At 41.7% G+C, this 27,908-nt stretch overlaps 2 protein-coding genes across 3 annotated transcripts; one reads left to right on the top strand and one right to left on the bottom strand.

The window, feature by feature from the left end:
- Positions 1 to 24: 24 nt before the first annotated feature.
- Positions 25 to 16,375, top strand: samd1a (sterile alpha motif domain containing 1a). 2 transcript variants are annotated; one of them, XM_037792042.1, is made up of 7 exons: positions 25 to 594; positions 8,033 to 8,375; positions 9,516 to 9,655; positions 9,768 to 9,828; positions 12,494 to 12,575; positions 12,871 to 12,985; positions 15,077 to 16,375. In XM_037792042.1, exons 1-7 carry the CDS (start codon positions 214 to 216, stop codon positions 15,221 to 15,223), a joined length of 1,269 nt encoding a protein of 422 aa, XP_037647970.1. In that variant the 5' UTR covers positions 25 to 213; the 3' UTR covers positions 15,224 to 16,375. The 2 variants fall into 2 exon arrangements, with proteins under 2 accessions (XP_037647970.1, XP_037647969.1); XM_037792041.1 differs by having other exon boundaries at positions 26 to 594; positions 9,513 to 9,655.
- A 1,489-nt stretch (positions 16,376 to 17,864) lies between these two features.
- Positions 17,865 to 27,450, bottom strand: tecra (trans-2,3-enoyl-CoA reductase a). The gene is made up of 11 exons (XM_037792043.1): positions 26,874 to 27,450; positions 25,574 to 25,625; positions 24,368 to 24,412; positions 24,142 to 24,245; positions 20,786 to 20,901; positions 20,482 to 20,587; positions 20,268 to 20,340; positions 20,131 to 20,174; positions 19,093 to 19,150; positions 18,901 to 18,989; positions 17,865 to 18,361 (listed from the first exon to the last, which is right to left on the bottom strand). The coding sequence occupies exons 1-11, from the start codon at positions 27,039 to 27,041 to the stop codon at positions 18,188 to 18,190; spliced, it is 1,029 nt and encodes a 342-aa protein (XP_037647971.1). The 5' UTR covers positions 27,042 to 27,450; the 3' UTR covers positions 17,865 to 18,187.
- Positions 27,451 to 27,908: the final 458 nt, after the last annotated feature.

Below are 27,908 nucleotides of genomic sequence, written 5' to 3'. Positions count from 1 at the left end.
CTCTGAAACTTTTACGCTGCAACTCCGTCGGTCCACCTTAAGCGCACACGCAAACGCAGGAGGCGTTCAGCGAGGTTTCCGCTTCTTCAGTGGAGGGGGGCTCTCGGACCGGGACCGCCGCGGCTCTACGGGAGAAAACACACCGTGTACAGGGTTGACGCACCAAGGTAAGAGAGAGAAAAACAAAGCAAGAAGAAAACCAACCAAACCAAGATGTCTGAATCCAAGTACCGCGAGTGGATCCTGGACACTATCGACTCGCTGCGGTCGCGGAAAGCCCGGCCGGACTTGGAGCGGATCTGCCGAATGGTCCGGAGACGACACGGGTCCGAGCCGGACCGAACCTGCGCAGAACTGGAGAAACTGATCCAGGAGCAAACCGTGCTCAAAGTTAACTACAAGGGCTCCATTTCGTACCGGAACGCCGCCAAGGTGCAGCGGAGAAGCAGGAAAAAAGACGTTGTAGATGTAACGTTGTTAACGGCTGCTGCTGCTGCGAGGAGGAGCGCGGTGGAAGAAGCCACCAGTCATTCTGACCTGAGCAACGGGGACAGCGCTTTCGGTCCCGTTGACCAGGACGAGGAGGATCTGGAGGTAAAACACCAGCATCTCATTGTCTTATCTTAACAGGTGGAGGTGGAGGTTAGCAGTATGTAGGTAAAACCCCGTCTTTATTGTGTGTGTATTGGAGTGGTGACGGGGAGTGATTTGCAAGTGCACCCAAAAAAAAACTGCCGCAGACGGGGAGCGGCGGTTGGACCTCGCTCGAGCGCTGCTGAGAAAAAAAAAAAACCAACTGAAGGTGCGCGTGTGTAGTGAGTGTCGGTTGGAAAACACTTTTTTAAACGGACGATGATTTAAACGCTTAAATTAAGAAGAAGACAGAGACAAAAAGTTGCACCGTCTCTGCCCGTCCGCAACAAACCAACAAACCCAGAGCCACCATTGTCGGATTCGGTAGCGAGAAAGCGCTTTTCGAGCCCCAAAGTCGGCGTTGAGCGAAGGAGGAGGAGGTAAGCTGGTAAGCTAGCGAGAGTAGCCCGGAAGTTGGAGAAATTCGCTTTCAAAATAAGAGCGACACAATACGCGCTTACTAATTATTAGGGTGACCAGGTGTCCCACTTTAAAAAAGGGGGACTGCACAACAACTTTTATCACAAATGTATTAAATATTTTAATCAATTGACAGTCTTAATTATAATTATAATCATTGATAGATTAATGTACGTATCATTTTTAATGTTGCAGCTGGTAATCTTTAATAATATAACATATTTTATTTGTTGATTATAATTTGTCTTAATATTCTGAATCTGTAAAGTAACTGACGTTAGTATAAAGTGCATATATACAGTGCAAGTATAAAGTAGCATAAAATGGAAATGCTCAAGTAAAGTACCTCAAAATTGTATTTACTAAATACTTTGTTAATGATATCTCTCCATAGTTTGCCACACAAAACAATATTATTCGATAAGAGGACTACACCACAAAATAATCCAATACTACAGCACCACACCACACCAGTACCGTGTTATCTCAATGGAGGGGTGTTGTGAAAACACTGGCAACCAGAAAACGTTAGATTTTAACGGTAGTGAGAGCAGAAACCGGTGTTCATCGGTGTGTCCAGGTCTACTAACACCTAGTTGTTGTCCCACATATTGCACTATACTCACATTTTTAATAGTCCCGTATCTCAGTTGTTACCCTGCACCATATTCAGTTTTATAAGTTCTCTTCATCTCCTGGTATTTTTATATCTGGTATACTTTTTGTACTTTGGTTTTTGTACTACCGACTTTTTTACTGCCTTTTTACTAACATGTTTTGCACTATGGAACTGTGATGCTGGAAACTTGAATTTCCCTCGGGATCAATAAAGTTACTATCTATCTATCTATCTATCTATCTATCTATCTATTCTACAATTTAATTTAACAGACGCTTTTGTCCAAAGCGACGTATATCTGACACAAGCAAGGGTCTAGATAGGTGGGAACACAGGAGTAAGTGCTAACAACAGCTATGAAGGCAATGCACAGGGTGTGTAGAAGAAGATTTTTTTTTTTACCATCATCATTAGCAACATCAACAACGTCATCAATGTCCTCATCATCATGAATATCCTAATCAACATCCTCAATATCATCATCATCAATATCGTCATCAATAGTATCAATAGCATTAGATGCGGAGGTGTTCATGAAAGAGCTGGGTCTTTAGCTTTTTCTTTAAGGTAGAAAGGGACTCTGCGGATTGAATAACTCATTCCACCACCGGGGACTACAGAGGAGAAGAGTCTAGGTAGCGACTTAGGGCCCTGTTGTGATGGGAGTACCAGGCGTCTTTCATTGGCCGAGCGTAGTCAGCGGGAGGGAGTGTAGACCTGGATGAGGGTGTCCAGGTAGGCGGGAGCCATATTGAGACGATGTCCCACATTTTCATTGGCTCTAGTTGTCAAGAGTTAAACCACTCCACTATCCAATGGCTGTGAAGAAAGCAGGGAAGGCTGTCATCGTGGGCTGTGTTTGCTGTCAAACTGCGCACACCTGGGTCAAATGCAAGTTGACCTGTCACTGTCTTTGCTACGCTATGCCGGGGAAAATTGCAAGTCACTGCAAACTCACAAACTATGCCAAATATGATGGAAACTACCACCACAGGCGCAGTTTTGAACCCCTTAGAAATGCATCCATGTTTTTTTATAATAATGTAGAACTAATAATTATTGTTGTGTCTTCATATTTACCAAATAAGAAACCAACAAGATGAGAAGATAGATTTGCGGTATTTTTATTTACTTATAATAACATTGGACGCTCTCTGTCCACACACCGTTAAATATACACTTCTGTTACACCATGTACACAAACCATGTACCGATCAGCTGTGCGGTCAAGATCAAACTAGAGACGTAACCATTTAAAAGATGGGTGAGTAGTAGGCTACTTGCTCTCTTCTGACATTTGTGTTTTTTAAACAGAAAACACAGGTGTTATGCTGCGATATTTTCTGAAAATGACAATAAAATATATATAATACAATACAGCCAACAGTAGCCTATGTAAACTTCCAGGCTCCTGGTGATCTCCATCCAGCCAGCTGTCACCTTATTTAGGTGTTTGTAGTGAAATGAGGAGGTATTGTATCAGATAACTCCTCATTTCAACTTCACCAATCAGCCGTTCCTCATCAGTTGGAATAAGGAATAAATAGAAACAGGGCGTCTGACAAAAGTTCAGCTCAAACACGCACGCTGCGCATTGCGTTGTCACCCGCGGTCAGTTCGTTCATTCCAGTAGAAAACATTGCAATCAAACTGATTTTGTCACAGACGCTTACTTGCATTATATTCTGTTTGGAGGGTGTAATATGTAAGCTACACACATCCCAATACATTAGACCCCTCTGTTTTGTACACATTACATTCCCTCTAGATTTTTTTTTGGAAACCCACAACCTTAAAGTTCAAACTGTGCCTATGACAAGATTCAAGATTCAAGCCCTTTATTGTCATTGTGTGGTACAATGAAATTAGATTGTGACAATCCCATAGGTGCTAATGAAAAGATTACATTGCACAAAAGTGACACAAAAGTGACCAACGTGTAATTGCACATGTCCGTAACAATAGATTTACAAAGAAAAAGAAATGCGACTACAACAAAGACTACTTACAAGTGGCTGAAACCGGTGGATGGCGATTCTCAGTTATTTTTGCAAAATTTGCCAGTTATTTTTTGAATTTCAAATAGAAATGTTTATTTTTTTAACTTATACATTATATTAAAAAAATGTTAGACTACCTCTCAGCATTGGATTCAAGATTCAAGATTCAAGATGTTTATTGTCACACCGGTTATACAAGTACAACCGTGTGAAATACTTTTTGCTGGGAAGCTCCATTAAGAAAACAGTAAGTTAAGTAGCAAAAAAATAATAAAATAAAAATAATAGTGTATTTACAAATAATATACAGTATAATAATAAAGGAAGTACTTGGTATATGGTAACCATAAAAGCTATATATATATATATATATATATATATGGGAGCAGTAGAGGTTGCATACTATAAAAATATTGCACAGGCATTTATTTTTATTTTTATATTGCACATATTGCATTGATTGAAGTATTGCACTTTTTGTGAGGAAGAGAGTGTTGTATGATTTATCTGTTTATCTGGTAATGTGTCCCACATTGTCCCACACAAACATACTCTTTGTGCCACGTTTGATTTGTTTGTTGGGAACTGGTCACCCTATTACCTAGTTGGGGTTTTATTTTGGAAGCGTTGGCCGGAAATGGATGTTTTCATTCTCACGTGCTTGTATATGTGGGAGTGGGTGAAGGAAAAAAGTCTGAAACACCGCGGATGTAGGATCCTGATGGGGGACGCTGGAGCATTGTTGGGTTGTTGACGAAAAACAACCATCCCCGTGTTAAATGCCACCACAGCCACGTCCTGACACATTATCTGTCCACCTTATGACGACATGTCCCCCCCTTTCCGTCTGGACTTTAACATTTAACCCATCACTATGTTTTGTCCCGTGAAAAACAGCAACCAAATGCATTGATCCTCCGTGCCAAAGTACTCACAATAAACGTGCATTTATGCAAATTTATCGAGTGATGCACGATTGCAGTCGCAGTGCATAAAGTCTGTCGAAGCTACATCCATTGTCGGACACGCAGCCAACCAAGCTCGGTCACGTCTAATGCTTGGTGCTGTTATGGCCTCTCTCTCTATCTCTCTCTCTCTCTCTCTCTCTCTCTCTCTCGTCCCGTGCAGCAATGCCATCACTTCTTCTCCGTGTCTGGCAACTATTTGTTGAGCCACATACATCACTGCAAAAAGTGATGAAATATGTAGGAGCCGGTATAACACCGAGAGAGCTGAACTAACGTGAAGCTGACCGCAAAACTGTGTTCGCAGTCCCGGTGTTATATAGCTGAAGCTGGCTGGCTGGTGGATGGATGCCCTATCTATCCGATGTGGGTTAAGCTGAGATCAAATTGACTTTGTGTGTCGCTGCAAAAAAAACCGAATCACTTTGCTGCTTTCTCGGCTGCTTGTTATCCAGATTTTTTACATGGTCAGATGTAAGACAGTGACGTGTCCGATAACGGACTCTCTTGTACTGTAAATCGTTGACACGGTGCAAAGTCAAAGTAGACGACTGATGCTGTGCTGTGCGTCGAGTTAAAGATGTTTTATATATATATATATATATATATATATGTATCTGTGGTGCTTTGCTGTACGTGTCTCTGCTGCGTTAAAGAGCACACAGACACAATGGCGAGGTCTTTACCGCGGCTCTCAACTCCATGCGCACTTTGGAGGAAATTTACGCAAAAACCTCCCATCGGCCCCTTTTCTCTCTACTCCCCCTTGTGTGTTAGACATAATCAATCAAGAAAGGACTCTAAAGACGCACCGAGCACCATCGTCTGTTGTTCGACATGTAAATTGTCCTCGGGATGGTGTTTTTTGTCACCGTGTCTCGGTGTAAAGTTGTGTGAAATGCAGCGCGTTACAAGCGGCTCTTTTCCTCCGGAGCGGGGCGGGCTTTAGTGCGCTCTTGGTGCTCCACTGCTCCACTGCTGCTGCTTTCTGCTGCTGCTGGGTCACGCAGTCGCACACAAGGTACAGTTTTTTCCTATACAGTCGGAATGATGTTAAAAAAAAACTACTTGTATGCAATCACATCACATCACATTCAAGTGTTTCATTGAACGCGTTCTGTGGCTCGCAGTCTGCATGTGAACGCTGCACCGCAGAAAAGCATTCAAAGGCAATAATCTACCAGCACAGCACAGCGGTCACATTGCGACATCTGTATGAGCGTGTTTTTCATGTGACAACGCTCAGCCCTGCAATTACTACTCAGTCATGAAAAGAATCCCTTTTTGTAACCTTGCAGGATTTACCAGCCTTTAAAGTTGTTGTCAAATAATGAAGTTTTATTGTTGATGGTGGCTTTTTAAGCTTATTGATCCAAGCCAAAGATTATGACTTATGTTTTGTTCAATTCTGCACTATAGGGCTGCACGATTATGGCCAAATATTGAGATCATGATTATTTATCAGGATTTTAGTGACAACATATTTTTTATTGCACTTTCACATGAAAATAAACACTGCTTTCACTTCCATACTGTGCTACATTCCTGTAGAAAACAATGCAATCAAACTGATTTTAATACAGACGCTTACTTACATTGTATTCTGTTTGGATGGTGTAATATGTAGGCTACACACATCCCAATACATTAGACCTCTTGGTGTTGTACACATAACATTCCCTCTAGATTTTTTTGGAAACCCCCAACCTTAAAGTTCAAGTTTTTCAATTTCACATAGAAATGTTTATTTTTTAAGTTGTAGATTATATAAAAATAATGAAGTTAATTGTTGATGGTGGCTTTACGCTTATGGATCCAAGCAAAGATTATGTCTTGTGTTTGTTAAATTCTGCACTGGGCTGCACGATTATGGCCAAATATTGAGATTGTGATTATTTATCAGGACTGTAGCGACAACATATTTTTTGTTGCACTTTCACATTAAAATGAACACTGCTTTCACTTCCATACTGTGCTACATTTCCCTAAAAAATTAGGGCTGCACGATGTTGGAAAAAACTGACTTTGCAATATTTATTTTGTCTGCAACATGAAAAAATCCAGGAATATTCAACCTACCCTCTTTGCTAGCTACATTTTAAAGTTAACGCTTCAGTAGGCAACATTTTTTTGGCATCACTAGGCAAAAAAAATCCATAATGACCTTTCAGCATATTGTAATTCAAGTGTTCTGAGAGATAACTAGACTTCTGCACCTCCTCATAGCTCTGTTTTCAGGCTTTATAAAATCTAGCCCTTTACGGAAGACTTTGACCAATCACAGGTCATTTCAGAGAGAGAGAGCGTTTCTATTGGCTGTGCTCTGGTTGGTGGGCGGTGCTTGGTATTTCCTCAGGAGATCTCAACATGGCTGCCGGGTCACAAACATTCTCATTTTACAGCTAAACAGTACACTACAAGGTTTTTCTGAAAACATTTGAGGTGAGAAATAGGCATTACAGTAACAGAATATTGATTAATATTTGATCAGCGCTGCCTAGTTTGACCGTTTGATCGGAGTTTGTGAGTGATTGTCAGCTGCTCAGAGACGGCAAGACTCCAGATCAGCTCTGACTGGTTGTTTTCCTCCGGTCTGTGAAATCTTGCAGATGCCATTAAGAGCACCGGAGGACACAGAGGAACATGATTATTTTCAGTCTCATGCACTACTGTCAGGATATACTGACCGTTTTATAAAAATAACTTTTTAAAATCATATTTGCTCCACTTCTACCCACTGCAGCTTTAAATGCATCAATCTGGTGCACTTTGAGAGCAAATTAGCAACATTCAGAGGCTAGATAGACAATTTTATGCTCTGAATTGAATCATAAACACATTGGTTGTATAGATAATATGTATCCCCAAAAGTGAAGCCAAAACATCTTGATCACCAGCTGGTGGCTGGATGTTTGTTTAGGAAGCGCTTGATTTGATATGCAGCAGAGTTTTCTATGAGCAGAACGCACATTTTAAACGTCAATATCGCAGACTATCATGTTCATTTAATTGTGGAAAGCCCAAATTGTGATCGTGATTGATATTCGATTACTTGTGCCGCCCTATTCTGCACCCACTTTAGATTTTTTAAATATTACATAAGGTAATCATCGTTGGGGATTACAGTTATAAAATACAATCCACTATGCTGCAGCTATGTTTTAGTAAAGGAGGTTGCGCTTCAACAATGGGATTCACGGTGGAGTGCTAGACCCAAAGTCCAATAAACATAAAAATCAAGGAGGACAAAATACTAGCATTTCACATGTTTAATTGGCTCACATCACAATAGACACATACACATGTGCACGCTCTGAAGAAAGCTCTGTGCCCAAACGTGCAAGATGTGCTGCCCTATCATATATTTATGTTGCACCTATGCTTCTGTTTTGCAGGCTGACACCTCCCTGGCAATGGACACAGACAGTAATGCAGATGAGGAGGGGGCTGACGAGAGCCGGGATGGGCAGGATGGACCCTCTCCCGGCCGCACGTATGAAAACGCTGCCGTGCACTGTGCCTCTATCCGAGCCGTCTCTGCCCCCTGCTCCCCCTCTGGCGCTCGGCCCGGCCCCGGCCCCGGCTCCGGTCTGGATTGTGCCTCTCTCCAGAAGGCTGGTGAGAGGCCCAGCTCCTTGCCCCCCTCCAGCCCCAGGGCCCTCACACACAATGACTGGGCCTATCATTCTGCTGTCTGCCCAGCGGAGCGCCAGCACCCAGGAATGCAGAGAGACAAAGGTAATTCACACTGCTAGACACGGCACACACGGCATTATTGAGCACTCAATTATTGTTTCATGTGCAAGATTTATGCTTAGTTTTGCCTTGGTTATGAAATAGGGGTGGGGGCTGGATGGGTGACATGTTGTTGACGTTAGTAATGCCTCAGTTAAAGCTGCAGTGGGCAGAAATAGAGCAAATATGATTGAAAAAAGTTATTTTTATAAAACGGTCACTATATCCTGACAGTAGTGCATGAGTCAGGTAATCTGAAAGAAATCATGTACCTCTGTGTCCTCCGGTGCTCCTAATGGCGTCTGCAAGATTTCACAGACCGAAGGAAAACAACCAATCAGAGCCGATCTGGAGCCTTGCCGTCTCTGAGCAGCTGTCAATCACTCGCAAACTCAGATCAGACGGTCAAACTAGGCAGTGATGATCAAATATGAATCAATATTCTGTTACTGTAATGCCTATTTAAAGGTTGTGACCCGGCAGCCATGTTGAGAACAGTTGAGGAAATACCAAGCACCGCCCACCAGTCGGAGCAAACTTTCTAATTTTACAGCTAAACAGTGCACTACAAGATGTTTCTGAAAGTATTTGAGGTGAGAAATAGGCATTACAGTAACAGAATATTGATTCATATTTCATCAGCGCTGCCTAGTTTGACCGTTTGATCGGAGTTTGCGAGTGATTGACAGCTGTCTCCATTGAATGAACGCTCTCTCTCTCTCTAAAATGACCTGTGATTGGCCAAAGTCTCCTGCACGAGCTAGATTTTTTAAAGCCTGAAAACAGAGCCAAGAGGAGGAGCTAAAGTCTAGTTATCTCTCAGACAACTTGAATTACAATATGCTGAAAGGTTATTATGGGATTTTTGCCCAATGATGACAAAAATATTCTGCCTACTGCAGGTTTAATGTACACTAGATTGCAGGAGAAAATAATACATTTCCATGACTTAGTAATGTCTTCCTGCAATAAGAGGTGCAATCATCCATCGGCTTGTTTGTACCAGTTATTCAGGTTTAATGAACAGTATTAAGAAGACACATCAAAGAATTTTCAGCACTAGAATTTGCCAAGAATAAAGTCAGGTGTGACAGTAATGATTATGTCAGCATGTAATATAAATGTTTCTCTCTCTGTTAGCAGCAGCCATGAAGCCAGCAATCCAATCTCCAACTACCAGCCCCTGCGCTTTAAAGAACAACGTGAAAAAAGAAGATGGAGGCAAGGCGGTGGATAGCGGCCTTTCGTCTGACCAGCTGGTACCAGACTATGCAGCAGGGCTGGTAATTGGCCTGTAATCCTTTTATGGCAAACAATAACACCCGAATGTCTCCTGCTTCTTTGATCTCTCTGCTTCTACACCTGACATTTTCATTTTTTCGGTTTGGCCAACAGGATGAGACCAAGAATGTATCTGATGGGAGACCACAGGCACTGCCTTTGCCATCTGACAACTGTGAGTAGCATAATGTAATTTTTTTTATTTTTATAGCTGCTGTGTAGCCTGCATCTGTTTTGCAGAGAACAAATTGATCACTTGTCACAAGGGCGTAGGTTTGCATACGGACGGTAGGGACATGTACCAATATTTTGGGAGGACAGAATTATATATGAAAAGTTGTGGCTGGTCGGATATTCACAAGAGTGAAACTCCAATGTCTGATTGCAAGTGAATGCAGCAAGAGATGACGCTCCCAGCTGCTGCTCCATTATCTCCCAGCCTCTCCCGGTCCCAGCCGCACACAACGACTGCTGAAGACTGTTGTTTTCCTGCTAAATGTGTGTGAAGGGTCGACAACTTCCAATAGTAGAAATACATAGAAGGGCTGCAGATGGATAGTGGCAGGTTGTTTTGTTTAGTAATAGTATCTCATGTTTGATTGTGAGAGGGACAGTTTAAACCTGACTAAACTCAAATATTTACTGCCGCTTACAAGGTGTCTCCTGATTGCCTGCAGTTACCAGCATCTCTGAAACTGCAGACATGTCCACATTTTAGATCAGTGCAACATACAAAAGCACCCAGTTTAAAAGACACTAAAATCACTCGCTCCAAGCCCCATTTATGTCCCCTACCAATGTTGAGACCAAACCTACGCCCTTGACTTGTCTACTCTCTCATTTTGTGAAATTGTTTCTAAGAAAACGGTTAACTTTTAAAGGAATTAGGTAATGACAGCTCATTATGTCTCAAATACCATTCTGTTTGCCTATTTGGCCTTTTTGACTAGTACTTGCCTTGAGGCTAGCTTGAGATGTTTTGAATGCTTCACAAGCTTGTTTTGCTACCTTCCAGTCCAGGTGGTGCTCACTTTGACTGTTAAAAGTTGTTGCTCAGAACATGCCGCCCTTCTGCAATGCTACACTATTAACAGCTTGTCTGGTAGAGGTGTAAATCTGCAGACATGATACAGTTTAATTCACTTCTGAAGTTGATGCATCATGATTATCAGTCAAGAAACGTCACCGTATGACCATGTAATAAGCATACAGCTGCAGAGGGTTTCTAAAAGCTGTGTATAATAATGTTTGGTAGATAACATGTGCTTACAGATGGCTCTTAATAATTCAGAAAGGGTTCATATTTTATGGTATGTATTTGTTTTGTGTACACCACCAAGCACAATTTGTTGTGTTTTTAGTGCTCTGCCCACAGAGTTTGTTTATTTGTAGAAAATCTGAAATGTGACTTTCTGGCTTTCAATGCAAGAGAAGTGGTTATTGATTTTCCCTCCTTAGTGAGACATTACCAAGAGACCTCCAAACAAATAACTAACAGAAATACAGAACAGAAATAAACTACACTAATATGTTTTTTTATCAAGTACAATGCCACAGTATACTGTACTTGGATATGTTTAGCTGAGAAGGAGCAGTTCTCCTGTCATGTATCACATGCATGAAGACAGTCCAGTGCCAGTATCTTGTGACAGTGGGCTGGTACTGCATAGTAAGGGTGCTGTATCAACACCCATTCACTTTACCCTCACTGTGCTGAACCGTGAACAAACTCTAATGGAAAAACATACTGTACCGTGACAGTAGAGGCCTCAGTGTGGCATACTAGTGCCACGGAGAAAGCATCACTCCCATTTCATCACAACTCTGCTGCTGTTTGTTCAACATCACACCAATGAATGTCACGGATACGAAGCTGCACATTTAAAACTCCAGAAAAATTATTATTGTTAACTAATAGGGCTGTCAAAGGTAATGTGATAATAACGCGTTAACCCAAATTAGTTTTAACGCATTAAAGCAACTTGCGGGTTTTAGGTTGTGGCAACCTCATTTTTAAAGGTAGAGTGAAGATATTGGCATCAAACTAGAAAAAAACTAATAAATCCATTGATACCAACCGTGCCATGCTAGCTTTTCCCAAAGGAGAATAAATAACGCTACAAACTTATGCTAAATTTTGGCGAGGAAAAACTGGCATGGTGGTGTTCAGAGGGGTCCCTTGCCCTCTGATCTCCAGATATGTGAATGAAAATGGGTTCTATGGGTACCCACGAGTCTCCCCTTTACAGACATGCCCACTTTATGATAATCACATGCAGTTTGGGGCAAGTCATAGTCAAGTCAGCACACTGACACACTGACAGCTGTTGTTGCCTGTTGGGCTGCAGTTTACCATGTTATGATTTGAGCATATTTTTATGCTAAATGCAGTACCTGTGAGGGTTTATGGACAATATTTGTCATTGTTTTTTGTTGTTAATTGATTTAAAATAATAAATATATACATAAATTTGCATAAAGCATCATATTTGCCCACTCCCATGTTGATAAGAGTATTAAATATTTGACAAATCTTCCTTTAAGGTACATTTTGAACAGATTCAAAATGTGTGATTAATTGCGATTAACTATGGACAATCATGTGATTAATCACAATTAAATATTTTAATCAACTGACATCCCTATTAACTATATTTTTATTGTTATTTTATTTCACCAATAGAAACCAGTGAAATCAACTCTGTATTGTGTTTTAGTGATCGTTAAATAAATATAAATATGCAGTCAAGGTTTCTCCCAGAGCATGTCGGGATATCTATTAAATCCGTGTTTCATTGTGCAAAACATTTGTAATCATTTTGCTTCCATTTTGTCCCCAGGTACATTAAAGAGCAAGATAGATATATCCTCCTTCACAGCAGCCGAAGACGGTCTTCTGAATGGTGGTAAAGTTGATGAAGTGTGAGTATCCTGTTATTAAATAAGTCATTACATTCTCCACTAGAAATGCATTTTAACAAATGTCCTCTCTCCCTTTCTACAATGGTTTAATACACTCTTTTATTTTTCAGCTATTGTCTTGAATAATTAATCTGCATATTTCTGAGGCACAAACTCATGTAAATAATTACTGACCACACAGAAGGTCACCTAAAGGCTTGAGCATAACATCAACAACAAAGTGAGACATTGCCTGCTGAAGAAAAGTCACTTTGTGGTCACGTCTCTCACTCCTTTCTATCTGATCTTCCTCCAGCACTGTGAAGAAGGAGAAGATGAGCCAGAACTTAATGCAGTGGACTGTGGCAGATGTGGCCAGTTACTTCTCGGCTGCAGGCTTTCCAGAGCAAGCTGTGGCGTTTCGAACACAGGTCAGTGCACCACCACAAAATTGCCACAGAGGGCACTATATACACACTGAAAACCACACACATCCCATTACCCAATGCATTTTTAGAGGCAGTTAATATTAAGTGTTAGTTCAAAAATAGTGTATGCTGTGACCAGTATCAATTTATTTGTGTACACCAAGCTGCTTGGTAACAGCTGCTAGGAAAGAAATGGCAGTCTGGAGGTGACGAGGAAAACAATTTTTTAAACATTTAGATTTCAATAGCTAATTAAACTGTCTACACAGTGTGTCCTGGTGGACATTTAAAACGTTCATTACATTAGTTACATTAAAAGGTGTCAAGCATTCAGGATATACCTTCAGAACCTCGTGGGTGACGCTAAGGGCGTTTTCATAGTAGGTACGGTTGATTCGTATCGTGCCCGAGTATGATTGCCCCCAATCTCCCAGCTTCCCCACCACTCAGCTTTCACATTAATAATGTTGTTGTGTACCTAAGTACACTTGCCAACCTTGAAACCTCAAAAATAAGGAGATTTAAGGACCAAAGTGGGGGTCCCCCAGAAAAATTTGAGTTTCAGAGATTTTGCTTCCTGCCTTATGACTTTTAATGAATGAAAATAACAAAAATAATAAGTACACCACAACAGCATTTTATGTTGAATAAGCCTACTTTTAATTTTACTTTTAATTCTCAGCAAAGAAAACTGAATATTTCGCCCCTCTGGCGTGTGAATCTCTGGTATAAATTTAATATTCATCAGTTTTTAGTCTTTCATACATTTTTTGACCCTGCTTGAGTATTTCTTTCTCTTAGTTCTCTCTATTTCCCTCTCACGACAACGACACCGCTGCGCTTTGCAAAACATTATTTTTAATGGCTTGCGTCACACCACGACGACTTTTCGCTGCGTCGAGCAAAGCCCAACCTTGGGCGCTGCCCATTGCGATGTGCGGCGAGCGCAACTCAAACCGCGTGGTCACGAGCATCTCTTCCACTGGGAAATGACATTTGGTGTAACTCTATTGCCGTTCGGGTGGAAACAGTAGGGCTTATACACGCAGTGCCAGAAACAGGTAAAGATAACGAAAAGGAAAAAAGGAGTGAAAATCTGCCATAAATCGGGAGAATTGTAACCCCAGGAGGAAACCAGGAGAGGGCAATGAAAAACAGGAGGGTTGGCAAGTATGCGTGACATTTGTTTATGTTGTCGCCATAGTTTCAGCTGGGAGATCAGCTGGGAGATCAGCTGTTCTAGCGGCGGAGCATCGTAAAAAAGAATTCACTCAAACTCGACAGAAACAAAATTTCCAACAATCACCAACTCGTTCTGGTTGAAATAACCGAGTTAGATGTGAAAATATGCCGGCTCTGCACTCTGTTTCCCCCCCGCTGTCTCTCTCTCTGCCTCCTGAGCAGCTGAGCGGCTCTCTTGCCTCGGAGGCAGGCCGTTAAATTAGCTGAATAAAATGACAAACATCGCCCATCGCCTACTGTTAATATTTTGGAGACAAGAAGGAACCTCTCGCCTGCCTTCCTGCTTTATCACCCATGGCCGTGTGGTTCTGGGCGGCTGTACCTCAGTGGGTTGAATAGTCGTCTCTTAACCACAAGGTTGGCGGTTTGATCCCCGGTTCCTACTGTCTGCATGTTGAAGTGAGTTCAGCAAGACACTGAACCCCAAGTGGCTACCGGGGGCTTTACAGCAGCCTACTTCTCTTATGGATGGTTGAAATGCAGAGGTCCTGTATGTAAATGACAAATACAATAAGGTTTACATTCAGAGGATGAGATCGGTGCATACTGCCTGCATATGCAGATTTTGGAGGAGACCAACGGCGTCGAAAAAAACCTGCCCTTTCAAAACTACTCGCTGACTGCTAACGTTACTCGCGTTAAATAGCAGTTTACTTCTATGTTTTGGAACAGTGGGTTTTCACTCCTGATGCGAACTGTACCCGAGTACACATGAACTGTACCCGAGACCGCCTTGAGTACGGTACACAGTGTTCACACTAATCAAACAAACTGGACTTTGGGGTCCAGTGTACTCTGATCCGGTCCCGGGTCCCTGATGTGAAAGCCTCCTAACTGAGCTCTCCCCAACAGGAAATTGACGGGAAGTCCCTTCTCCTGATGCAGCGCAGTGACGTGTTGACTGGTTTATCTATCCGACTCGGCCCTGCCCTCAAAATCTACGAGCGCCATGTGAAGATGCTGCAGAGGACCCATTTCCTGGAATGCGATGACCTCTGAAGTGGTGATTCACATGACAGACAGACAATGCTGCATTGACCCAAACGTGCATGCAGTGCCCTCTCTCCCATCTAGATCCTGCCACCCACCTTCATATACAGAATATGTGGAGGGTGCGTGGAGGGGAACGGCTGCGGTGGAATTCGCTTTCACTGTGAGAATGACCAGAAGCTGAAAGACAGTCATCCTACCTCTCATCATGGTCTTTGGTTTTCAAGTTTCTTTTTCACCCATGTGGCTGTTCGATTGCATTGTCAAGGGAATAGACTGGTACGTTTTAAAGTGGAGGAGCAATGACCTTTCTGCAGGAGTAAAGGATGGATAATGGGACTGAGCCTTGCACCAAGTGGACCACCTATGGGCTAAATGTACCCACAGAGACGTGCTGCACTGCGTAGCGCTGCGAGCAAAGTGTAGTCACAGCTTTGGGTCCACAAGAAAATGTCGGTTTGGCTCTAAAATCTCTCCCTGCATCCTCGCTCGATCTATTACGGTACCTTCTGTTAGTTCAGAACCTCTAAACATAAAACTCATCTGTTGTGAGTTTTCCGTTGAATTAAATGTCATCAAAGTGCTGGGGAAGTCAGACTATCTACATATCTGCATCACAAGTCTGATTCCTGACTCATCATGCCACCAATAGCTGCTGATGTTGGATTATGTCTTCAGTGTTTCTGCAGCACAGAGATATAACCAATATGATATATAACTACCTGCTGGTAAGGCAATATGTTGTTGTTTTTTCTATCTTATTTAGATCTGACTGTGGTCCAACTTAATACAGTTGCATTTTGGGGAACAATTGCAGATAGATGTGACCAGGAAAATGTGCAGTCTAATGGAATTTGCTTTCATACACAAGCAAAATACACTTTGGGAAATGTTATTGTAATACTGAGTATATTGTTTGAAATTGAATACAGCTGCTCAGTGCCTGTTTACAGAGCAGATATCTTGATCAAATGCAATATTGTATGTTATCATCCATTTATACTTTGTCCAGCGTCTCTTTTTAATGTAGGCCAGCCTCTTGAATTGTAACATTCCACGTGATGTAGTCCACATCTCTGATGTTTCTCCTCCCCTTTTTATCTGTAACATTGACACTTCTTCCAGAGTCACAAATAAAGCTCACATCTCTCTGTTCAGTCACTTGTTTTCTGATAGTTTATTACACTCGTCGTATCAAGAATTTGCCTGAAAACAATTGTTTCGGTGGGTCAGCGCCTCTTCAGTCTCAATCAAGTATTGTAAACAAACTTTCCACGTCAGATTAAAGTCCTGCTCGACACTGAATGCTCTCCTCACACAAAAATTGCAGCAGGACTTTATTTTTAAAATAAAATAAATATAATTTGAAGGTTCAGTCAATGCTTAAAGGGACAGATTGGGTGTTTTGAAGTGGGGTTGTATGAGGTACTTATCCATAGTCAGTGTATTACCTACAGTAGATGACGGTTGGCACGCCCCCAGTTTGGAGAAGCAGACAGGAGTTATCGCAGCAAAGCAATACAGTACTGTGGACGGGGCCGGCAGAAAAAAAGTAGTTTAGCCACCTCAAAGAAAGGCTTACCTTAAAAAAATTATATCAGTTTAAGTGTACGCTTTATTTAGAATATTTTCACCGCTTTATTTTGTCGTCTGACAGCCCTTTCCGACGGGGAACTGAAGCCTATGCTCTCGCCAAAGCCACCAGACTCCATTGGAAAAAAAACTGTAATTTTACCTTGCAGAACACGTGGGTTGCTGGTCTTCGCTGCCTCCATTGGTTAGTTTGTTTGTACTATTGTGTGACTTTGGTGAATCCAAACTAACCAAAGTAACAGAGTAACACAAACAAACTAATCGATTGAGGCAGCGGTAGACCAGCAACTCCTGTGTTCTGCGATGTAAAATTACAGTTTTTTTCAATGGAGTTTGGTTGCTTTGGTGAAAGCATAGGCTTCAGTTCCCCATTGGAGACATAGACTTTATAGCTGTCTCACGACAAGGTAAACCGGCAAAAATATTCTAAATATAGCGTACACTTTAATGCTTTGCTGTCGGCCTCGTCCACAGCAGTACATTACTTTGCTCCGGTGCCGGTTCTCATGTCTGCTTCTCCAAACTGCTGAATGTCATCTACTGTAGGTAATACACCTACTATGGATAAGTACCTCATACAACCCCACTTCAAAACACCCCAAATATCCCTTTAAAACTAAATATGTAATACTATGATGATGGTTTGATGACAAAAAGTGTTCTTTTCGCTTCTTCAACTGAACACTCTTTTTGCACTATAATCATCTTGTGTAAATAAGAGGTATATATTTGTCGGACATGTGCGTGTTTACGCTGTCAGCAGTGTTTGTTTTCCTATACCACAAATACAGTTGATCCAAAGAAAAGATTTTTCCTCACCCATGGTGGAAAACGTGAGAATCTAATCCAGATAGCACGAGCACTACTGTAGTGTAAAGGTCACTTGGATCAGTAGAACACTGCATGAGGCCACAAAGTTGTCAGCTCCAGGCTGCACACTAGTTTGACATTGCAGATTAGCCTCTCGGTTGCCCAGCTCTGTGGGAAACTTCACTAATCAGGTTGCCAAACGCTATGAAAATAATGTGATTTTTAAAAAACTAAACGGCACTCTCAATCAAACATGTTACAACTTACCAAAGTAGCAAAACACCTCTAGCTCTTCAACATCACATATAACATTAAATTAAGACTTTAACTCCTTTGCCTCTAACAGTCCTGCATTCACCAGTCCCACACCAGTAACCGTAAAAGCCACTCCTTGTTATGGAGTGACATGTAACTACATGTTACATGGAATCCACATGACCAAAATCCATCCATGCTGTTGACCTCAGCACACACTTCCTGACATCCAGTGGATGGAGATGGAGATGGAAGGACCCGATCAGTGAGGGGGTGGATGTGGGTAGAAACCGTTGTTTTTTTCTCCGCCAGGCTCTACAGGATGAAGGGCAGTATGGAGCAACGCAGGGTTGGATAATCTCTGAACTCTTTTACGTAGCCGCCGTGTTTGCCTTTGGCCCACACAGCCATCTGAATGAAGGCCACAATAGTGACGAAAGCCACAGGCACACACTGGGTCATCAATGTGAAGCCGATCCAGGAGCCCACCTGTGAGCAGGAAGTTTACATTAACACACAAACACACACAGTGCTTTGAGATTTATGATACATGTGCAGGACGTAACCAGTAGATGGCAGCGATAGTGCATCTTATCTTACAAGGATGAAATACAATGATGGTATATTACTACTGGGCTGCACAGACGTGCACACAACAGTTAACTTCAGTGTTCAAATGTGGAACATTACTATAGCAAAATACAAATAATAATAACCAAACTGAAAAGAGACAAAAAATACCTTGAATTAAATATTCTTATAAACAGATTCTTAGTCATAAAGAAGTAGAAAATTGACAAAATAAATCATAATTAGGGCTTTATTAAAATATTTAGTCGCGATTAATCACAAATTAATCACACATTTTTTATCTCTTCAAAATGTACCTTAGAGGGAGATTTGTCAAGTATTTAATACTCTTATCAACATGGGAGTGGGCAAATATGCTGCAAATTAATGTATATATTTATTATGGAAAATCAATTAACAACACAAAACAGTGGCAAATATTGCTTAGGACTGCTTACCTCATATGTGTAGTTCGGACAAGAGACCAGCCAAAACATCCATGTGAAGGGATTTTTTGTTGGGTAAGGAATCTTCTTGGTTTTTGAACCTGAGATGATGCGTAAAAACAAATAAAACAATGTATTGCCCCATACTGTTGGCTGCTTTTATTAAAATTGGAATGCTTACACTTTATGTCAGAAAATGCTCACCTGGTGGTTTGAGGTTTCGAAGAGCAACATGGATGGAAAAATTCCCTACTTGACAGAACTGTAGGAATGAAGAAATCCAAAGATGATCATCTACATAGCGATAGATTGTTCAGCTTAAAGGGATAGTTCGGGTGTTTTGAAGTGGGGGTTGTATGAGGTACTTATCCATAGTCAGTGTATTACCTATAGTAGATGACGGTCGGCACTCCCCAGTTTGGAGAAACAGACAGGAGTTACTTCACAGAACCAAAGTAATACACTACTGTGGACGGGGCCGGCAGCAAAACGTGTTTTAGCCACCTAAAATAAAGGCCCATCTAAAAAAATCAATATCCGTTTAAGTGTACGCTATATTTAAATATTTTCACCACTTTATCTTGCCGTCAGACAGCCGTTTCCAACGGGGAACTGAAGCTGTTGTATCCATCTATGCTCTCGCCAAAGCCACCAGACTCCATTGAAAAAAACTGTAATTTTACCTCATAGAACACGTGGGTTGCTGGTCTACCGCTGCCTCGACCTGTTAGTTTGTCTGTGTTATTGTGTGACTTTGGTGAATCCAAACTAACCAAAATAACACAATAACACAAACAAACTAACCGATCGAGGCAGCTGTAGACCAGCAACCTCTGTTTTCTGCAAGGTAAAATGACTGTTTTTTTCAATGGAGTCTGGTTGCTGTGGTGAGAGACGGTTCCCTGTTGGAAACATAGACTGTATAGCTGTCTGACTTCAAGGTAAACCGTAAAAATTATTCTAAATATATCGTACACTTAAACTGATGTTGATTCTTTTAGGTGTCTAAAATACGTTTTGCTGCCGGCCCCGTCCACAGCAATATATTGCTTTGCTTACGTGTGGTAACTCCTGTCTGCTTCTTCAAACTGGGGGTGTGCCAATCGTCATCTATTGTAGGTAATACAATGACTATGGATAAGTACCTCATACAACCGCACTTCAAAACACCCGAACTATCCCTTTAATGTCTGGAAGATTCCTCTACTGAGCCATGAATATCCAAACTGATCTCACACTTACCAAGAAAATGTAAAGTCCTGTATTCACCTGCTGCTGCCCGTAAACTGTCCATGTGTCACAGAAAGAAAAAATGGATTAAGATGGAGGTCAACTATGATTGATGAGTTAAAGTGAGAACTGCAGTGGTCTGCACTTACAGGGCGTGGTGTAGAGCGGGTGGTTGATGTAGTACGCCATCCAAGCTGCAGTGCACCAGTAATAGCCACAGTTCTGGAATAGAGGGAGAGACTATAATAAGTCATACTGTCAAGATAAGGCTCCACACACGTTCGGTTCAGATTTCTGAGAGGAAGAACACAGCACTAAATAATAATATCACATTCAGAGGTTAAAATTATGCAGCTCGCTCACCTTAAATATGTTTCTGAGAGGCATGGTCCCGTGGGAGATCCGATGGACAAACAGAGTCTCCAGGATCCTCTTGATGTAGTGGAAGGAGTGACACATGCAAGCCAAGCTGCAACACACACACTTACATATTTAGCTGTGATTAATACAGGGGCCTCGCTGCAGTCCATTACACTTGGCCCTGAATCAGTGTCAACATAGCAATATGCTTTACTGGTGTTTGTCATGTCGAGGAAGGCATCTGTGTAAAGCCTGGGATTGTGTGATACACTGAGTGCAGCAACAAAAAAAGAAAGCCGACACTTACTGTACGACCCAGTGCTTGCTGCTGGTGAAGTCATATTTCGGGGAGTAGATGAAGGGAAGGTGGAAGTAGAACATTAAGTAGATGATCAGTGGGCCAACACACTCCGCCAGGAACACCTGAAGAGAGCAAAGAAAAGACTTTAAATTTAGTTTTTTCTTGGTTTGCAACCAGATGCATGAGCATAGGGCTGCAACTAACGATTATTTTCATTGTCAATCAATCTGTCGATTATTTTCTCGATTAATCGATTAGTTGTTTGGTCTATAAACGTTAGAAAATGGTGATGAGTGTTTCCCAAAGCCCAAGATGACGTCCTCAAATGTCTTGTTTTGTCCACAGCTCAAAGATATTCAGTTTACTGTCATAAAGGAGTAAAGAAACCAGAAAATATTCTCATTTAAGAAGCTGGAATCAGAGAATGTTTTAATTTTTTCATAAAAAAAATACTGAAACCTGAATATATTTCAATTAATTGAGAATAACGACCGGTGGGACTATATCCTTGATTTAGTCCACTCTTCTTCTATGTGGTTTATTGCAGTGTAAGGTTCTTTTCAGAGTACATTATACAAATGACCGACTGGCGAAAGTTTACCCAGATACCAGTGATATTTGCAAAAAAGGTGCAAACAGTCGCCTGCCAACCATTCAAGTTCTGGTCCAGAGTTCTGGTCCTGTCCAAATTTAGCAGATTTCTGGCGTCAAATTTTTAACACACTTGTGACAGTTTTTGGCATGAATTTCTTCCCTTTGATAAAAAGGAAATGATAATATAATAATATATGTAATATATAATATATATAATATATAAAATGAATTTGATTTTATTTAATAATTTTATTATTATTAAATGAATTGTCTTTGGGCATATATGAGGGTTGGAGTTGATAGATGAGAGGGTTGGCTTGTGGTCTGGTTCTTGTTCTTGTGTAAATATTCCTGTCTGTTAACTCAGAGACCAGTTCACTCGGACATCTTAGCTATGCCACTGTTTATCGTTCACAATACTGGTGTAAAATCAGTTAATTTGAGAAACTAATCGAGAATAGTTGGCGATAAATTAACAATTGACAACTAATCAATTAATCGTTGCAGCTCTACATGAGAGTTTACGCAAAAAGGCAGAACAGCACAAAAAAGTCATGAATGAATTCATGAGCAGCATTACAATTAACAGCTTTAATGATTAACTGTAATAGAAAACACACTATCCAGTGGAATTAAATTATTTTCTCCCTGTTAGATCTGCACTTTATCCTCTGCCAAAGGGAGAGTGTGACACCAGCATGGCTCCGACTTCTCTAATAACCCACTTGTCAAATCCATCTTAAAACAGTCCATCTAGTAGTGCAACCGTTCAGCGTAACAATAATAGTATTCAAACATGTGCCCATGGAGCAAATGAGACACTAAGGCAGCTTGTAATACCAGCTTTCCACAAATGATATGATCAAGCGCAGCAGCACAGCTGACAGTGAAATTGAGCCCTGAATCAGCACCTCCAGCAGAGCCTCAGCTCAGTCAGCATTGCCGGACCACTACAGCTACTGGTGATCTCTGCCGGGGGCACCTCATGCTCCTGCACCCACGGTGGCATCTGGGTGCAGGGGGGGGTGTGTGTCAGGGTTGGTAAGGACAGGGAATGTAGAGACCGGGTGGGCAAAGAGGCGCAGTGAAAGGCGAGTGAGAGGTCAGGGGGGATAAACACCTTTGGTAGAAATGGGGCAGTGAGATTAGATGTCCTCGGACAGAGGACAGGCGGTCCGAGAGGTGAGAGAAACACGAACCGCAGCAAATCACCTCTATCTGTCACTGCTGGTTGATATTTATATTCAAGAGTTACTGAGTGGGTGAGAGAGTGTGTGTTTATATTTAAAGTACAAGAATCTTAAAAGGCCATACCAGCCGTTTTGCATGTTTCAGGCTATTAAGTACCAATGGTGTATATTTGCAGACCGTAATGCATGGCAAGCCTCTTTCCCTAATAGTCAGCCGATGAAAAGCCTCACATCACTTACAATCACATCCAGGAGACAAGCATGCAAACTTAGAACTGGAGAGGACCAATTAAATCATTTCTTGCATTAAAAAGGTTGCTGTTCAGAGGATCAGATCTTGATTGCTCAAGCATCCTTGAAATCAGGAACAGGCAGATTTTTTTCAAAACACACCCAGAGCTGAATTACCACCCTCAAAACCAAAGTTGATTTTAATTACAGGATGCCAAAGGAAGGCGGAAGGTGGAAATCGATCTAAAAACACCTCGTATGGTACATTAGAAAATAGCTTTTCGTGCATATGGCAACGCTCAGGGCTCACTTTCTCCCTACATATGCCAGAAAATGGGGCTTCCAACACATGGGACTTATATGTTTTATTAATTATTTTATATATAGTCATTTATTTAGATTTTTTATCATTCTTGTTATTATTACTTTCACCATTCTCTCTCCTGTTTTTCCAGGTTGTGGGATGAGGTTTGCTGGGGTTGTGCTGTTTGTAATGCCCTGAAACTGCTGCAAAATGTGAATACAAATTAGGGCTGTCAATTGATTAAAATATTTAATTGCAATTAATCGCAAATGAATCACACATTTTTTATGAGTTCAACTGTACCTTAAAGGGAGATTTGTCAAGTATTTAATACTTTTATCAACATGGGTATGGGCAAATATGCTGCTTTATGCAAATGTATGTATATATTTATTTTTGGAAATCAATTACAAACGCAAAACAATGACAAATATTGTCCAGAAACCCTCACAGGTACTGCATTTAGCATAAAAACAATTTGCTCAAATCATAACATGGCAAACTGAAGCCCAGCAGGCAACAACAGCTGTCAGTGTGTCAGTGTGCTGACTTGACTATGACGTAACCCAAACTGCATGTGATTATCATAAAATGAACATGCCTGTAAAGGGGAGACCTATAAAACCCATTTTCATTCACATATCTTGAGGTCAGAGGTCAAAGGACCCTTTTGAAAATGGCCATGACAGTTTTTCCTCGCCAAAATTTAAATTTAAAACGTTATTTAACCTCCTTCGCGACAAGCAAAGCATGTAGTATGACATGGTACCAATGGATTACTTAGATATTTTTAGCTTCATATGATACCAGTATCTTCACTCTAGCTTTGAAACTGAGCCCTCTACAACCTCCGAAAGATCGATTGCATTAATAAGTTAAAGAAATTAGTGGCGTTGAAACAACTTTGCGTTAACGTTAACTTTGACAGCCCTAATAGAAATATATCTTAAAAAGAAAACAGCTTACAGTAAAACATGCATGACTTAAACATGTAACACCTCTATGTGGTCCTAAATATTGTGTCTGTGCACGTGTGGACTCACAGTTCCCCATGTGAGCTGGGCTCCGAGGTCACTGAAGTAAAAGCTGGCGGTGGTTCCCACAGGAAGTGTCTGCAGAATGTCCTCATCCCTGAGACACTTGCCCTCTGAAAAACATGATAAGACCTGACAGCATCACAAAACTTCATCACCTTCACACCATCAATCAACTGAGTTGGATAAATGCAGAAACTATTGTTAAAAAAAACAAAACAAAAAGCAGACGCACTTGGATCCAAACGCAGGGATTGTCTGGCTGGATACCACTTTGGATCTGTTGAAATGGAGAGGAACTTTATTCTTGGCATGCTCGAGAGTTTATCTATTAAAAGTTAAAGGGACTGTATGCAAGTTTCTACATGTATAAACGTTTTTAATCTATTTTTATTGCCGATGTGTGAACAGGTTGTATCCTAAACTAAAAAATGAGACCTGCCGCGACTTTCTGGGTTTCCTCTATCAGCCTCTAAATGTGAAGAATGCGGGATGTTTTTTCCGGGAAATGTGACGTCACGCTCGCGAGTGTCTTTATTTTCAGCTCCACTACAGAGGCTAATGATACATGTCCACAGGCTCTGTCCTTTCCATGCTTCCCATTCATTGTCTATGTAAGCAGCCGGGCAATGCATTCTGGTACCGTGGCAGCGCGATTTGAGAGACGGACCGTCACGTCGCCCGCTCCTCATTTATATTAAGTTCAGGTCTAGGCTACTTTATGCAAATCACGGGTGTCCAGCGCGACTCACCGCCTCTGGAAACTCCTGAAAAACTTTTAAACTAAGCGTTGATCTAAAATAAAGACAGATTTAGCAACTGCATGGCTTATTTCTCACCTAAAATGATTTCAGAAACACCATGATGCTTCCGGTTTGAAAGCTGGGAGCAGCAGCCCACGAGGGAAAGCTTTCGTCCAATCAGGTGCCGAGTGCCTTGTGTCTTGTGGCAGCCCGTCAAGCGTCCAGTGCTGGGAAGCGAGGCGATCCCTCACGATAAAAAACTGTGGACATGTACCATCACAGTGTCCAACGATAGCTAACGTTCGGTTAGAAATGGTGTCGCTAACGCCAACAAACGATCAGCCCCCACCACAACTCAGACTCCAACTCAAACTCCACAGAAGCACAAAAAAAAATAAAGTTAGGATCAACATCGGCCGGGCCTTCTATTTACGGAGGGACCTTCGTTTGGTAAGATTAACATTACTGCCAAGCATGTGGAATATATAGTGATATTATGGTTTTAGCTGTCAATCACGTTCAGGCTCGATGCTCGCTCGCGTCTACGTAGTACGAGCACAAGCGCAAGCAACAGAACGTTGACTGTCGTTGACTCAACGGCCACAGGTGTCACTGTTAACAAGCAATTTCTGATTCTTACATAGAGCCCCTTTAAGATCGGAATAAATAGAGAAGTTAGTTTTCTTAAACTTACTCACATGATTTGTGAAACAAAGCTTTAATATCCAAAACAGTGGCAGTTGGCTCCACCTGCAATCAAAATGTAAAAAATAAACCGTACGTAACAACATTAGTGTGCAGACTGCAATGTTGTTATTTACAAGTCAATTTACAAGACATGCTGTACTAAAAATACAAAAGTATCTGCATCACTGTCTTTACTGCAGAAGTTTTAATTTCTTTTGGAATTTGTCACACTTGCATTTCCATCAGCAATGTGATCCCTCTCGGTTTGCACTTTTATACAGCTGCTAATTACGTGTGTGTGCCTGCTTGTTGGCTCATGCAGTGCAGCACAGGCGGTAGGCATGAACTGTAGCTGGAACAGACGAAAAGGAATTTATCACCTCCTAAAGCTTCAGTAGGCAGAACGTTTTTGGCATCATTGGGCAAGAAATCCATAATAACCTTTCAGCATATTGTAATTCAAGTCCTCTGAGAGACAATTAGACTTCTGCACCTCTTAATGCCTCTGTTTTCAGGCTATCTAGTCTATGAGAAAGTTTGCTCCGGCTGGTGGGCGGTGCTTGGTATTTCCTCAACCGATCTCAACATGGCTGCCGTGTCACAAACTTTCTCATTTTACTGCTAAACAGTACACTACAAGATGTTTCTGAAAACATTTGAGGTGAGAAATAGGCATTACAGTAACAGAATATTGATTCATATTTGATCAGCGCTGCCTAGTTTGACTGTTTGATCGGAGTTTGCGAGTGATTGAGAGCTGCCTCAGTTGAATGAACAGCCAATAGGAACGCTCTCTCTCTGAAATGACCTGTGATTGGCCAAAGTCAACAGAGCCACGAGGAGGTGCAGAAGTCTAGTTTTCTCTCAGAACACTTGAATTACAATATGCTGAAAGATTATTATGACATTTTTGCCCAATGATGCCAAAAACTCTCTGCCTACTGCAGGTTTAATTGCCAACCTCGCTGATAATGGCTGCACTTGACCGGGGCACCTTGAAGTAGATGATTATCTGCAAAATGACCCATCCGCTCACATTGATGACGTTTCCTCTGACTTCCCTGCAAAGTGACGACAGTCTCTGCTACTTTTAGAACAGACATGAGATGTTTAAATTTCAAAATGAATGCACCGGTAGGTGATAAACTGTCGTAATTGATCATAAAATATGTGGCATGCAAGTTCTTGAGCACACTCTATAGGACTTAAATATCTGTGATCATAAGCAAGTATTATCAGTCTGCTAAAATCATTATGCTGCAATATAAAAGGCGAGTGTAATCAGAAACCCTCCATCGTCCTGACACTTACTTTGTCCAGCAGCAGCAGCTTCTCTCTAGTCTTTAAATCCACGATCTCCACCTCAAAGTAAACAATCCTTTTGGCCTTTTTGGGAGGTTTTGGCTTTGGCCTCGATGAACTCTTCTTCTCGTTTTCTCCATTTCCACCAGTCTTTGCTTCTAAAGCGAGTACATCCATGATTAATCCCAAATCTCAGTATAGTCCGTTGAAACAATCTGTGATATGTCCAATCAACTCCCCCTTGCAACTGTCAGTCCAACTCAAGCGTGTCTTCTCTGGTGCCTTCCGGACTCTCTGAATAGCCCTCCACCTCCAGAAGAAGTATGCGAGACCATAAACACTTTTCCCTCCCCAGATGGAGTGTGAGAGAGTCGAGAAGAGCAAACGGGGAAGGAAAATGAGAAGAAGGAGAGCTGGAACATGAAGTGAAGCTGCTCTTCACCTGAATAGCAGCCTCTTCATGATCCACAGCCCCCCTTCATGCTACAAAACGCACTGAAGACGAAACCGGAGAGCCCCAAGACATAATCCATAGAGCGCCATTTGCAAGGCTAAATATAAGTCGCCTGATTTGCTCTGCACCAGCTTGGTAACCTTGGGCAGCCACGTACACGCAGTGACAGATGCCAGTGTGCTCTCATTAGACCTATAAGACACATCTCCTGTCTGCCTCTGCTCCTCGCTCTGTTAGACCAGCCCCCCATTAAAAGCCGGATCCATATAGATGAGAGATCCTCCACATGCCAACACTCCCTCCCTCCCCCCAGACCACCTGTGTGGCTCTTTTCTCTTTCTGACCTCCATGACAAAAGACTGACAGGTTTATTTCAGGGGCTTGTTCAAGGTTTTGTGTGCTGAATGAACAGCATATCACTTCTAAAATACTTCAAGGTTTGCGGTGGGACGAGGAGGGTGAAGAAAATGCTGAATGGGGAGGAGATCAAAAGATGCCTTTCGTCACACGGGGTCAACTGATCATCGCACATAGCCAACTGCATATCTATATTCTGTGGTCTATTTATAAAACCAGCAGGAGCAGCCAGA

The sequence above is a fragment of the Sebastes umbrosus genome, chromosome 14, assembly GCF_015220745.1.
Source record: "Sebastes umbrosus isolate fSebUmb1 chromosome 14, fSebUmb1.pri, whole genome shotgun sequence".
Classification (NCBI taxonomy): Eukaryota; Metazoa; Chordata; class Actinopteri; order Perciformes; family Sebastidae; genus Sebastes; species Sebastes umbrosus.
Note: the sequence above shows the minus strand (reverse complement) of the source record. Positions and strands in the feature narration are given on the sequence as shown.